The sequence below is a fragment of the Leucoraja erinacea genome, chromosome 1 (assembly GCF_028641065.1).
Source record: "Leucoraja erinacea ecotype New England chromosome 1, Leri_hhj_1, whole genome shotgun sequence".
NCBI classification, from domain to species: domain Eukaryota; kingdom Metazoa; phylum Chordata; class Chondrichthyes; order Rajiformes; family Rajidae; genus Leucoraja; species Leucoraja erinaceus.
Window position 1 is genome coordinate 157,725,256 of NC_073377.1, and position 14,371 is coordinate 157,739,626.

The 14,371-nt window shown below is 41.3% G+C and overlaps 1 protein-coding gene across 2 annotated transcripts in view; it reads left to right on the forward strand.

Moving 5' to 3' along the window:
* Positions 1 to 14,371, forward strand: part of arhgap10 (Rho GTPase activating protein 10) — a 168,327-nt gene that overhangs the window by 116,169 nt on the left and 37,787 nt on the right. For both annotated transcript variants that reach the window (XM_055646520.1, XM_055646528.1), the window contains 4 exons: positions 7,736 to 7,823; positions 9,397 to 9,455; positions 10,953 to 11,058; positions 13,503 to 13,662. In XM_055646520.1, the coding sequence (XP_055502495.1) occupies positions 7,736 to 7,823; positions 9,397 to 9,455; positions 10,953 to 11,058; positions 13,503 to 13,662 (413 nt within the window). The remainder of the gene's footprint in view (positions 1 to 7,735; positions 7,824 to 9,396; positions 9,456 to 10,952; positions 11,059 to 13,502; positions 13,663 to 14,371) is intronic.

Sequence of the window (14,371 nt, forward strand, 5' to 3'; positions counted from 1 at the left end):
ACATAAAGGCAAACTGAGGTTAAAAAAAACAACTGAATGTGGTTATATTATGTATGTAGTGTGCCTAGCCCCTTACCTGGACATATTTATGCTCAGGCTGAACCCGTGGCCAAGTCCAGCTGAAACAAACCTAGCAGCTTAATTTTTGATTTTCATGTTGCATTGCACAGGTATAGAAGTCAGAGACTAATCATCCTGCAATTAGGATATAATTGTTCACCACGAAAACACTGTCTGCTGAGGTACTCATCACTTTTCTTCTCACGATTTCAGCATCAGCAATGTATTTTCTTCATGAAAATATATGGGTTAGCCCTGCAAATTATGGAAAAATGCTGAGGAAGGGTATTAATTTCTTTATGCCCATGGCACCTCTTTAAGGAGACATTCAAACAGTCGCACACTCTTTACCAAGGTTAAAAACATTTTTGACTCCAATTAGATTAAACAATTCCATGAAAATTGATCCATCTTCCATCATCTTTGGAGGCAAAGCATCCCAGATGACCGTCTACACAAAATGCTGGAGCAACTCAGCAGGACAGGCAGCATCTCTGGAGAAAAGGAGTAGGTGAAGTTTCGGGTCAAGACCCTTCTTCAAACTGATATCAGGGGGGTGGGTGGGACAGAGATAGAATGTAGTCTGAGACAGTAAAACTGGTGGGAGAACTGGGATGGAGAGAGAGGGAAAGCAAGGGCTATTTGAAGTTAGAGAAGTCAATGTTCATACCACTGGGGTGTAAGCTATCCAAGCGAAATATTACTTCCCAATACTCGTCCTTTCACACCCAGACCACCCCCTCCCCACGTACTTTCCCTTGTAACCGCAGGAGATGCAACACCTGTCCCCTTACCTCCCCCCTCGACTCCATCCAAACACCCCAACAGTCTTTACAGGTAAGGCAGAGGTTCACTTACACCTCCTCCAACCTCATCTACTGTATCCTCTGTTCCATGTCAACCTCTGTACATGGGCGAGACCAAGCGCAGGTTCAGCGATCGTTTCGCTGAACACCTCCGCTCAGTCCGCCTTAATCTACCTGATCTCCCAGATGCTCAGCACTTTTAACTCTCCCTCCCGTTCCCCATTTGACTTTTCTGTCTTGGGCTTCCTCCATTGTCAGAGTGAAGCCCAGCGCAAATTGGAGGAACAGCACCTCATATTTCACTTGTTTAAGAAAGAACTGCAGATGCTGGAAAATCGAAGGTAGACAAAAATGCTGGAGAAACTCAGCGGGTGAGGCAGCGAAATAGAGCGAAATAAATAGGCGACGTTTCGGGTCGAGACCCTTCTTCAGACTGATGTGGGGGTGGGGCGCGGGAAGAACAAAGGAAGAGGCGGAGACATTGGGTTGTGGGAGAGCTGTGAAGGGGAGGGGAAAGAAGGAGAAAGCAGGGACTACCTGAAATTGGAGGTCAATGTTCATACTGCTGGGGTGTAAACTACCCAAGCGTAAACTACCCAAGCGTAAACTACCCAAGCGAAAACTACCCAAGCAAAATTTCTGGCCATGGAGGAGTCCCAGGACAGAAAGGTGGGATTCAGAACGGGAGGGGAAGCGCTGAGCCATTTTTTCGCTCCATAAATGCTGCCTCACCCGCTGAGTTTCTCCAGCACTTTTGTCTATCTGCATATTTCGCTTGGGTAACTTACACCCCAGTGGTATGAACATTGACTTATCTAACTTCAAATAGCTCTTGCTTTCCCTCTCTCTCCATCCCCTCCCCCTCCCCAGTTCTTCCACCAGTCTTACTGTCTCCGATTACATTCTATCTCTGTCCCACCCACTCCCCTGACATCAGTCCAATGCTCCAAACTGGAGGATGTGACAGATGTTCGGCAGCTGTGGCGGGGCCTGAATGCAATCACCTCCTACAAGGCGAAACCAGGAGGCAGCTCGAATGTCGGTGAAACATCACTCCCCGACGAGCTCAATGCGTTTTACGCACGCTTTGATAGAGAGAATACTGATGTGCCTTCCCGAGCCCCCATTCGCTGTGATGATATTTCAGTCCAGTCACAGAGGCCGACGTCAGGAAATCCTTCAGAGGGGTGAACCCCCGAAAAGCACCTGTACCTGATGGTATACCCGGTCGTGTTCTAAAAACCTGTGCGGACCAACTGGCTGGAGTTTTTACAGCCATTTTCAACCTCTCACTTCTGAGGTCTGAGGTCCCCACCTGCTTTAAAATAGCATCAATTATACCGGTGCCCAAGAAGAGTAAGGTGACGTGCCTCAATGACTATCGACCAGTGGCACTAACGCCGGTGGTGATGAAGTGCTTTGAGAGGTTGATCATGGAGCAAATCAACCCCTACCTTGACAAAAACCTGGACCCACTGCAGTTCGCTTACTGCCACAACAGATCAACAACAGAGGTGGATGCGATCTCGCTGACCCTCCACTCCACTCTGGACCACTTGGACAACAAAAACTCATATGTCAGGCTGTTATTCATCGTTTACAGCTCAGCATTTAACACAATCATTCCCTCCAAGCTGGTTACCAAACTCGCAGAACTGGGTCTCTGCGCATCCCTCTGCAATTGGATCCTCAACTTCCTCATTGTTCGTATTGGAAATGTGTCGGCCTCGATAACAATCAGCACGGGAACACCTCTAGGCTGCGTGCTCAGCCCCCTGCTGTACTCTATACTCATGACTGCTTAGCCAGTCACAGTGCGAACTCTATCATCAAGTTCGCTGACGACACCACTGTTGTGGGACGTATCACTGATGGGGATGAGTTGGGAGTACAGAAGAGAGATCGAGCAACTGTCCATATGATGTCAGCGCAATAACCTGGCCCTCAACATCAGCAAAACCAAGGAACTGATTATGGACTTTGGAAGGAGTAGGAGGGGGACCCACAGCCCCATTTATATCAATGGTTGAAAGGGTCAAGAGCTTCAAATTCCTGGGCGTGCACATCTCTGAAGATCTTTCCTGGTTCGCGAATACTAATGCAATTATCAAGAAAGCTCATCAGCGCCTCTACTTCCTGAGAAGATTACGGAGAGTCGGTTTGTCAAGGAAGACTCTCTCTAACTTCTACAAGTGCACAGTAGAGAACATGCTGACCGTTTGCATCATGGCTTGGTTCGGCAATTTGAGCGCCCTGGAGAGGAAAAGACTACAAAAAATAGTAAACACTGCCCTGTCCATCATCGGCTCTGACCTTCCTTCCATCGAGGGGATTTATCGCAGTCGCTGCCTCAAAAAGGCTGGCAGTATCATCAAAGACCCACACCATCCTGGCCACACACTCATCTCCCTGCTACCTTCAGGTAGAAGGTACAGGAGCCTGAAGACTGCAACAACCAGGTTCAGGAATAGCTACTTCCCCACAGCCATCAGGCTATTAAACCTGGCTCGGACAAAACTCTGATTATTATGAACCCATTTTCTGTTATTTGCACTTTATCAGTTTATTTATTCATGTGTGTATATATTTATATTGTGGTATACAGACACACTTATCTGTTTTGTAGTAAATGCCTACTATGTTCTGTGTGCTTAAGCAAAGCAAGAATTTCATTGTCCTATACAGGGAGACATGACAATAAACTCACTTGAACTTGAACTTGAAGGGCCTCGACCCGAAAACGTCGCCCATTCCTTCTCTCCAGAAATGCTGCCTGCCCCGCTGAGTTACTCCAGCATTTTGTGGCTACCTTTAATTGAAACCAGCATCTGCAGTTCTTTCCTACAGCAGATAAATGTATGTTCCATACACAATGACAATACTGGGTGTGATAAATGATTGCTGCAGGACTGTGGGGTAAGTATGAGCTGCAGAAATAGTATGAAGCTATGCTATTGAAAGGCCTGTGTTCATGATAGGGAGTTTACCCGTGAACAAGCTTGGGAATCTCCACAGTTAGTCCAAGTGTGTTCCATCTGGCAGGTAAGGTGGGATGGAAGGGTTCAGGCCACTGTAGTTATGCTCCCAGATTGTTGCCTCCATTTTACAAAGTTCCATCAAGGTCAGCTGTGGGAGATGCCCTGGGTTAAGGAGGCTGAGCAATGGACATCTGAGGTGAGGGACCGTGCATTCACAGGCAGATGTGTGATGCGTCCGGTTCGAGGTGCCGGTGGAGTGGGCCTCTGGTGACCCTGCAGCAGCCTGGAGCTCAGTTAGATTGGGCAATGCTCCAAGTGGCTGAGCATGCAGAACGGATTTGGTGTGCAGCAGCGCGGAGCAGCGGTAGACATCCGACACATACCAGGAAAAGCCGTGCAATTCCAAACCAGTGTCTAACATTTTTATAAACTCTGAATTTGAAAAGTTCAAAATGGCGACAGAATTATGATGACTCTTGTATACTGCCTCAGTGTAATCTACTATCTTACATTTTTGTACTTGAGTATGATTGTGCCTAATGTATAGTAAGATTGTTACTGAACTATATGCAAAATAATTTCCCTATATGTAAGTACATGTGATAGTGAATTGCCATTAACTATTGATTGAAATGCACGGTGGTCCTCCCGTTACCACTTTATGGCGAGGATGCCAAAACTGGGCCTATTAGTTGTAACATTGGTTCAGCAAGGAATTGCTGTTTAAAGATGACCATTTTCATGTGACTTTCCAGCAAATATTTACTTTCCTTAGCTCGTAATGATGGAGATCATAGATTTATGTTACTTATATAAATGAAGAAAGTTTGCAGTTTTACATGAAGGTCAGCAAAAAACCTTTGTAGAAACATAGAAACATAGAAATTAGGTGCAGGAGTAGGCCATTCGGCCCTTCGAGCCTGCACCGCCATTCAATATGATCATGGCTGATCATCCAACTCAGTATCCCGTACCTGCCTTCTCTCCATACCCCCTGATCCCCTTAGCCACAAGGGCCACATCTAACTCCCTCTTAAATATAGCCAATGAAGTGGCCTCAACTACCCTCTGTGGCAGAGAGTTCCAGAGATTCACCACTCTCTGCGTGAAAAAAGTTCTTCTCATCTCGGTTTTAAAGGATTTCCCCTTTATCCTTAAGCTGTGACCCCTTGTCCTGGACTTCCCTAACATCGGGAACAATCTTCCTGCATCTAGCCTGTCCAACCCCTTAAGAATTTTGTAAGTTTCTATAAGATCCCCTCTCAATCTTCTAAATTCTAGAGAGTATAAACCAAATTTTGTCCTATTTAAACTTTTACAGATAAGTAAATCGTAAACAAATTTTGAGGAAAGTCTTAGCTTGAGATTTTACTTAAAATAGTTTATAATTCTATCAAGCTTAACATGTTTTAAAAAAACAAATTTCAATTCATTTGCTGGTTATATTTGATTGTTGAAAATTATTTTGAAATGTGTATTAATTCTTCCTGAGTTAACGCTGGTTCCTGGTATATTCTGAGTAGGAAGTTGGATCATTGGTGTCTTGTGTGTAAAATGAATTAGGAGGAGCTGCATGGGAATGGGGTGTTCTCACGCTCAACGTTGAGGTTTGGTGACCAAATGTTCATTGATGTGTAGAAATAGTCGTGAATAATTTCCACTGCTGCCCTCTTTAACTCTTTCTTTAGGACATGATCCAGCCAAATCTACTTTGCTGATGCATTGTTTGACATTTGAAACTACTACAAAAAAAATAAATGGGTTGGGAATGGGTTGCATATATTGTTCTGAAGGCACCAGAGCACTGCCAAATCAAGCAACTCAGTATTGGGTTTTTAATGTCTCAGCATGCTTAAATATTTGGTAGGATTTTCATTAAAATCTCTTTTTTTTTAAATTATTTTCTTCTGCTGGATATTGTTGGAGAATTTAAATTAAATTATACAGGTTTCTTAAGCCCCTGTCCAACTTAGGCAATGTTTTTGGAGACTAGGCTGTCGCCACATGGTCGCGGAGTGACACCTGTATGGTCGTCAGTAGTCTCCTCAAGTCGCCTAAAGAGTCGTAATGTTTTTCTGGATTTTGAAATGTTCAAAACTTTTTGCCGACTGTGGGCTTGATGTAGCTTGAATTAGCTTCTCCTTTCGTAGGTTGTCGCCAGAATGACGCAGGTTGTCGCCAAGTGACGTTGGTTGTCACCGGGTGCTGACTTTGGTGAATTCCATTGGCGACTATCTACGTCAACCGGTGACAGGTACCGGCGACTGAATTGTCTTCAGTTGTCGCGGGTAGACGTATGTTGACTTTGGTTGTCGTAGGTTGTCGCCTGTGTGGTCGTAGGTGAACGTCCTAATGGGTCGCCGGTTGTCGGTAGCTTGACGTCGACTAGGTGGTAGGTTGTCGTAGACATTGTCCAGTTGCTGGTTTTTCGGCGACATGCTATATATGCCATTTATTGTCACTATACATGTACAGTGAAACTGAAAGCTGCTCGACTGTGACAGTCGCTGAAAAAATCGCCTAAGTGGGACAGGCCCTTAATACTATAAAAGTGGAACTGGAACACTGTTATAGTTTCAAGTTGATAAAATTTTGGCCATCGGTTTGAAACATTAAACATCTTTCTCTGCCCACAGATGTTAACTGAGTTCATGAACATGCCTAACATTTTCTGCATCTACATTTGCTTTTCCCCATCAGCAGAATTTTGATTTGGTCAAAGTAGAACTGATGTGTAATGTTTATCCATTAAATAATTCCTGATAATATACTTTTTTCCCCATTATATCTCATTTGAGGAAGAGGAGAGGACTCTGAAAGGATGTTTAGATCATACCTGTATTACAGTGTGTGCATGGTTTAACATATATTTTGTCCAGCATGCATGCATGCATGCAGCAATTTAAGGCCTGCGGTAACTAAAGTAATCAGCTGGGAGGTTTTCTTTCCTTGCGTTTGAGTCTGTTGTAATTGGTAAGGATTGATTCCCATGATTAGTTAGTAACGTTTTATTGGGTGAGCACTAGGTGGTGAAAAGTGAGCCGTGACCTTTTATCATCAGTGGTGACACCAAAGCTAGACACCAAATACGAAATAGGAAAATATACTAAATTAAATATTCTATGAAATATTTTAAATATTGCAGTGACATAGATAATGCAACGTGTAGGTAAAAGTGATGTTTATATACGCTTTCCTTTTCATTGAGGCTAGTCATGATGTATATGTAGCAGTTAGTTGACATCAGAATGAAACTTTCTGGAAGAAGTACAAGATTCATGGCAAACAGAAACAAAAAATAAAATCCCAGAAGATAATAGTGATTGTGAACTTAGGTAGCTAAAACTGCTTTGTTTAAGCTTTTCCCATTTATGGAATTTGCTACATTTGCAATTGTTATTGCAACTAACACAATCTGAGATTTGTGCACCATCTCTTGAACCTGGTACAATGGTCTACCATCAGAATTATTCCAAGTGGCATTTATGCTGGTGATTTAAGCGGAATCTAACTGACACCTTTCAATATTAAGGCAAGTTTCAAGAGTGAAGATTTTTTTACTGTAAGATTCTAGTTTGGACAAATGAAGAGGGAATTTGAGCTACATAGCATTCTAAGGAATATCTACAATGATTTAAAATAAAACCAATTTCATAACAGCAAGGATAAGGCCAATGCTGTCCATCCCCAATTCTCTTTAGTAGATGATGGTGAGTTGCCTTCACCTGTTCCAGTCACACTTGCAAAGAATGCAGCATGTCACCAGCTTTGAATGTTTTCAGGATGTGTTAGTGCAGGTATCTAGCCTGACCAATGGATTCAAATCCCATCGTTTCTTTGTGCATTGAGAATCGGATTCCTTGTGCTGATAAATGTGATAATATTTTCCAGACCCAAAGACCTGTGCTGAATTGGACCTGGATAACTCGCTGGAATGGGAAACAAAAACCATCACAAGTGCACTGAAACAGTATATGCGGTGAGCAGCTATGCCTCCTGTTGTGATTTAAGTCTTCAAGTCATAATGGTTTTTCTCTCACTTTAATTCAAACAAAATAAGCAAATTTCACTTATCACAGGGTTAGTTTATTTAGTAGCTCCAGACCGATTTACAGCCTTGATCCAAACATAAGAAAATCTTGAGATGACAGCAGTAAAAAGTGCTGGAATAACTTAGCCAGTCAGGCAGCATCTCTGGATGATGTGTTTTGGCGACGTTTCGGGTCGGAACGTCAGGTGACTGGCTGCTTTTGATACCACGGACAAATGTGGCAGCAAAGTACTCTTTTAAAATTGAAATCATGTGCAACTTCCCAAGTTCCCAAACAGCAAGAAAAAAACAGAATGTTTGTTAACTGCCATCTTAGTATCTGTAGGTTATCACAGCGTTATACTGGGCTACACTCCAAGCTAATTTTAACCCTGTCATTGATAATCTCTCCATAATGTCAGAAGGCAGGATGTTTGCTAATCAGATTCAGTTGCATTTGGTGTTCATATGCTTATGAAGCTACCTGTACCCACGTGCAGTGAGTCCTGAGCAACAAGCAGCATTGAATTGTTAAGTATATCACATAATGCCCTCCAACAAGAGAGAGACTAGTCTTCTCCCATTGATGCCAATGAAATGACCGTCATGAAATTCTCCAACAATCTGGGAATTTCGACTGACCGGGACCTCAATTTAACCAACAATAAATTCTGTGACCAACGAAAATGGACCTCCTCCCAATTCTGATGAGGGACCCACCTCCCAATTCTTCAATGCCATTTGAACATCTGAGTGCAAGGCAAAACTGGATTGGCATATTGTCCACTTGCCTAGATGATTGCAACTGCTACAAGGCTTGAGAAACTAAACACCATCCATAACTAAATGGCTGCGTAATCCACCACGTCAAACATTGAGTCATTCAAGGCAATGTGGTCGTAATGTGTAAAATCAGAAAGGTGCCTTGGAACGATTTGATAAGGGTTTTGGTCAGTAACTCTCCAATTCACAACCTCCACTATCTGAAAAGGTTATGGATCAGGCACATGGGAAGGGCAAAATATCCAAGATGTTCATGTTCCCATCCTAACTTGAAGTGTATAGGCATTCCGGCATTGTTTCAGGGTCAAATTTTGAGAACTTCAAGCTTAATGACATGGACTGCAACAATCGAAGAAGGCAGTCCACCTCTGTAGGTATAATAAGGTGGACAAAGTATGCTGGTCTTGGCAGCCTTGTCCAACTTGTGAACACAAAATAGTTCAAGAATATTATATATAATGAAACACTACAGGGAATGATTAGGTTGATAACTGATGATGATTATTTTTTATCCTTTTACTCATCAAGTTCTTTCTTCGTGGGTTAAGTTCAAATAAATGTTCATTTAGTTCAACTTGTTGGAAGTGTTTTCTTGAGACTGAAACTTGCTTTAAATGAATAGAAATACAATTTCAAAATCTAATACCAGTTTAGTAATATACTGAAGAGGACTCTTTTGTTATTCGGGCCAGTGAATGTTTATATTTTCAATTAATGTATTGTTTTGTATATGTTCCAGAAATCTTCCAGAGCCTATCATGACTTACAAGTTGCATTCAGAATTTATTTCTCTAACCAGTGAGTAGTCATGTGAACTATTGTGAAATATGCAGTTTTAAAATATGTACAAGTGATGTATGTGTAATTTGTTGCATGACCTAACATCGTGTCAATACTGCACTTTTAACACAGTCAGTTGAAGGGGAACAGCGTCAGAAATTATGTTGGGCAGTGCCAATGGCATATTTTACAAGCCCAAGTAAATGGGAGGCACATCAATTATTTTTTTTGATGGAATGAGAAACACCAATTGAAAGCTTTAAGTGGGTCACTGACGTAACTAGGCATGGGCGGGCAGGAATGATGAATGATAGGAAAATTGAAGAACTAGAGTTTTGAACATGAGATTTATGGTGCAGAGGAGATGGGAAGTTGATCATGTGAGCACTGGAAAAGTTGAAATTAAAAATGCCAAAAACAAGCGTGAGATGTTAACAGCAGATGGACTGGTCCAGGCAGTGTTACAATAGATGGTATTTATGATGGAAAGGAAAAGAATTTGAAAGCTCAGGACAGGATCAGATCCGATCAGGTGCCGTGGTTGCAAACGGTCTAGTTCAGCCTGATCATGTGGCAGCAAGTTGTTGGAATTGGAGTAAAGAGTATGGGTCGGTGGTGACAGCAAAGGATGATGGCTTGAGTCTTTTCTATTTTAGCTGAAGAATTTGAGGGTCATTCACACTGGCTATGGGGCAAAAAATCTCATAATATCGGAAGTGAAATAGTTGAATGAGATTAGACAAAAATGCTGGAGAAACTCAGCGGGTGAGGCAACATCTATGGAGCGAAGGAAATAGGCAACGTTTCGGGCCGAAACCCTTCTTCAGTTCTTCTAGTTGAATGAGATTGTTGTCTCCAGGGTCAGATGACATTGCCTTTGTTTCCCTCGACCTCAGATGATTGAAGCATTGATTTATCAGGCAGTTCAAAAGAATGTGTAAATAAATTTACCCAATTAATGGACGAAAACAGGACAAGAGGGCTTCTACTGCAGAAATACAGTAAAACCGAAATAATCCAATATCTGATTATTTCGAAATCCCGAAGGTTTGGGATCTATCTCACAAGTGTTGTTGTGGAAATTGGGAATTATTTCCTCACACAACAGGATGTTGAAATATGGAAGTTATAAAACGTTGTTGATATAGGGTGCCAATTGTGAAAGTTAAGATTATGAGATTTTGTTGTGTTAGGGTTTTGAAGATTCTGGAATGAATGCGAGTAGAGGCAGTTGGTATGTTGATTGGCATTAATCTAAATGAATGGTGAATAGGCTTGGGTGGCTGGGATGCTGCAGTCTCTCTTTATAACTCCACGACAAGCTGGTGGTTATGGATGTGTAGTTTGAAGCAAAATGAAGGAGGTGGAATTACACAGTGTTAAAGGTTGAGAAGTAACAGGTCTGATTTTTGTGTTGATAGAATGGTTCAGTAACACTTGTGCGATGTGTACAGTTTAAGGAATTAACTTGAAACTATCTAATGTGAGTGTTCCATTATATTTTCTGTTTTGCAGAAAGCGGCAGTCCTGAAACGAGAATCAAGCCACTTCATTCTCTCATTCACAAACTTCCAGAAAAGAATCGAGAATTATTAGGCATTCTCGTCAAGCATTTGGCTAAGTAAGATGCTAATCGCTATTGCAATCAACCCTTTAGTCTACATATTTTAGTAATATAAATCGTTTTAAAGCAAAACGCTGTTCACCTTGTCTTGTGTCAATTAGCAAATCTCATGTAACTCATGAATAGAATTGTCAATATTTTGAGGAATGCTTTTAATAATTACCAAAAATATCTGTGGGCAAGAAGAAACTGATTTTTTTTTTTCCTGCTGCAGTATTTAAATGTTCTAAAGAATTGAAGAGCTGCCAAGATGATTAGCAGGCAGAGAGAATAATAACATCAGATTTAATTAATCTGCAACAAAAGCGAGTACCACAATTAGCGAGCAATGGAATTTCAACTATATTTGCTGATGTTGCAGAGTGCAGCCCCGTGAGAAATGCTGCTGAAAGTAGATACTGGTTATGGTTACAATGAATACACACACACGCTGTAGTTTTAGGATTTTAATTAGTAATCTTGAATCAGTGGGGGAGGTTGATTTGATTGACTAGGAGAGGTGAGAAGAGTTGAAAGTTGGGACCTACTTTCCTTGGCAATAAGGGAAACTGGTGGATGTTGGGGAAATCCAACTCATCTGGTTTCAAGACTAATTCAGGAACATGTAGATGATTGACAGGGGGTCCTGAATTCAAAATATAAGCTGCTCTCCAAAAGTACATTAACCATCTTTAAAATAGTTGGCATAGCGATATTCGCGGTTCTTGCTTTTTGGCATAAGCTCAATATCACTTTGGGCATTGTTGGACTTGTTATAATTGAACCAGCTTCATTATCATTGGCCTTAATTATGTTCTGCGTAAGTGCTCTATAGCTTGAAACTGGATTTGTATAGTTCAAAATCGCACTCTGGTGGCAAGATCATTTTATTTACCTCTAAAAGACGGTGTGGTTATTCATTTGATATCATTTCCAGAAAAACATTTTTATGTTCCTTGACAATATGATCTCTGTAAAGGCATAGAGTGTACACAGTCAGTCTGAAGAAGGGTTTCGGCCCGAAACGTCACCTATTTCCTTCGCTCCATAGATGCTGCTGCACCCGCTGAGTTTCTCCAGCATTTTTGTGTACCTTCGATCTTCCAGCATCTGCACAGATGATCTGTTCACAGTAGGATTACAATAGAACCAAATTCTCAGTAAATCTAAATCTCTAAACATAAAGTACAAAACTTATTTTTAGTCCTAATCTGTTGATAGTTAAATTGTCATATTTCTAACATCAGAATCCAATCTGAACAAAAACTTAAGTCACTGCATTACCTGCGGATAAAAGTGCAACGTGATTGGAGAACAAATTGTCTGAATTCTGTGTATTTTGCAAAGGATTGTTAATAGCATTAGTGTGTTCAGTTAATTTGCAGTGGTCCAATGGAAAGTACTTACCTCATTAACCTCCTAATGGTACTTAAATTTATCTTTGTCTCTGTACTGTACACTGACAATGACAATTAAAATTGAATCTGAATCTGAATCTGAAATTTCTAATCTGGTTCAAAGTTTTGTGGTCTTGCCTGTACCTCTGTAGCCACCTGCAATTCTCATAACCATATATGTACATTCCTCCCAATCCATCTTCCTGTGCATCCTCAATTTCCTTCACCACCATTGGTGACCTTATGCTCAATGTAGTTCGTACTTCCTTTATATTCCTCAAGTGCCCTGTCTGACATCATCTTCTTAATCCTCACTAGGCTTCCTTTTTTTGGGTCTAAATTAGCAACATTTCTCGTCAACCCAGGTTATCCAACCTTGCCATCCTTGTCCTTCTTAATCATGGGAATATATTGCTCCTGTGTTCTAACCAGTTGGCTTTTAAATGACATCAGCATGTCTGATGTAGATTTGCTCAATAATAGCTAATCCCTATCAACTCTCTCTGACTCCTGCCTAATGCTGCTGTAATTACTATTTCCCCAATTTAGCATTTTCCCTGAGCTCCAGTCATATTGCTATCCAAAATTATTTGAAAACTTGCAGAGTTGTGATCATTGTTCGCAAAAGCTCCCCCACTTGCATTTTAGATAGACAAAAATGCTGGGGAAACTCAGTGGATGAGGCAGCATCTATGGAGCGAAGGAATGGGTGAAGTTTCGGGTCAAGACCCTTCTTCAGACTGCTTCCAGCCCCACTGTCTATTACGGCAGGAACGGGGTACTAATTGGGGATGATCAGCCATGATCACATTGAATGGCTCGAAGGGCCGAATGGCCTACTCCTGCACCTATTGTCTATTGTCACTTACATTTTGATCTCTTGACCAGGCTGATTTCCCAAAGCAAGGTCTAGTATGTTTCACAAAATAGTTTCAATCAGTGGTATCATTATATTAATAATTAAAATAGAATTATTGAAAATGGTCAAAACAAATGGTTCTCAGTAATTAGTGGCTTAATTTACAGCTAAAAGTAACCATTGGGTTGCTGTTCCCTTCTCTGCAGCGTATCTGATAATGCAAAACAAAACCTGATGACCGTTGCAAACCTTGGTGTTGTATTCGGACCAACTCTGATGAGAGCTCGGCAAGAAAGTGTTGCTGCCATCATGGATCTCAAGTTTCAGAACATTGTGGTGGAAATTCTAATTGAAAACTATGAAACGGTGAGTTCTCACTTCACAGGATCTCATGCCAAAAGATAAACTGCTCAGTCCTCTTGGAGCATTTACTTCAGCCCCATTCCCCCATTTTTCTGTTATCTCCTTTCTCTCACACATATCCTGCCGCCCATTAGGGATAATTTACAGTAACAGATTAACCCATCAACCAGCAAGTTTTTTGATATTTGGACAGAGCACCCGGGGAAAAGCCTTGTGGTCACAGAGTATGTGCACATTTTTACAGATCCGAATTTAAACCTGGGTGCCTGGAGCCATGAGGCTGCACCATTAAGTGTTGTGTTACTGTTCCAGCCTTTTTGATAAAATCGCTTTTGTCAAATCAGTGAATTATAATATACTGATTGTTGTTCAAAGTTGATATGTAAGTGCAATTTCATTATTAATATGAAATTAACATGAGAGCACTCATTCCCCTTATCAGGAATTTAATCAAAACTCCCAATTTCATGAGTGAATTTGAGTTTTGCTCACTATTTCACTGATGAGCAGCACATTTGAACTGTAAAGTATTCAATGAGACTTGAACTGGTTCTGGATTCATTTTTGCTGGATTTGTTGGATAAGAGTTGGTCATGCACTTACTTTCAATGTTATTTTCAGTTGAAGGATTTGGCATTCTGATGATACATAGTTTAAAGGTAACGCAAGTGATCAAAATGTAATAGCTCAGAAATGTGTGATTTGGGCATCT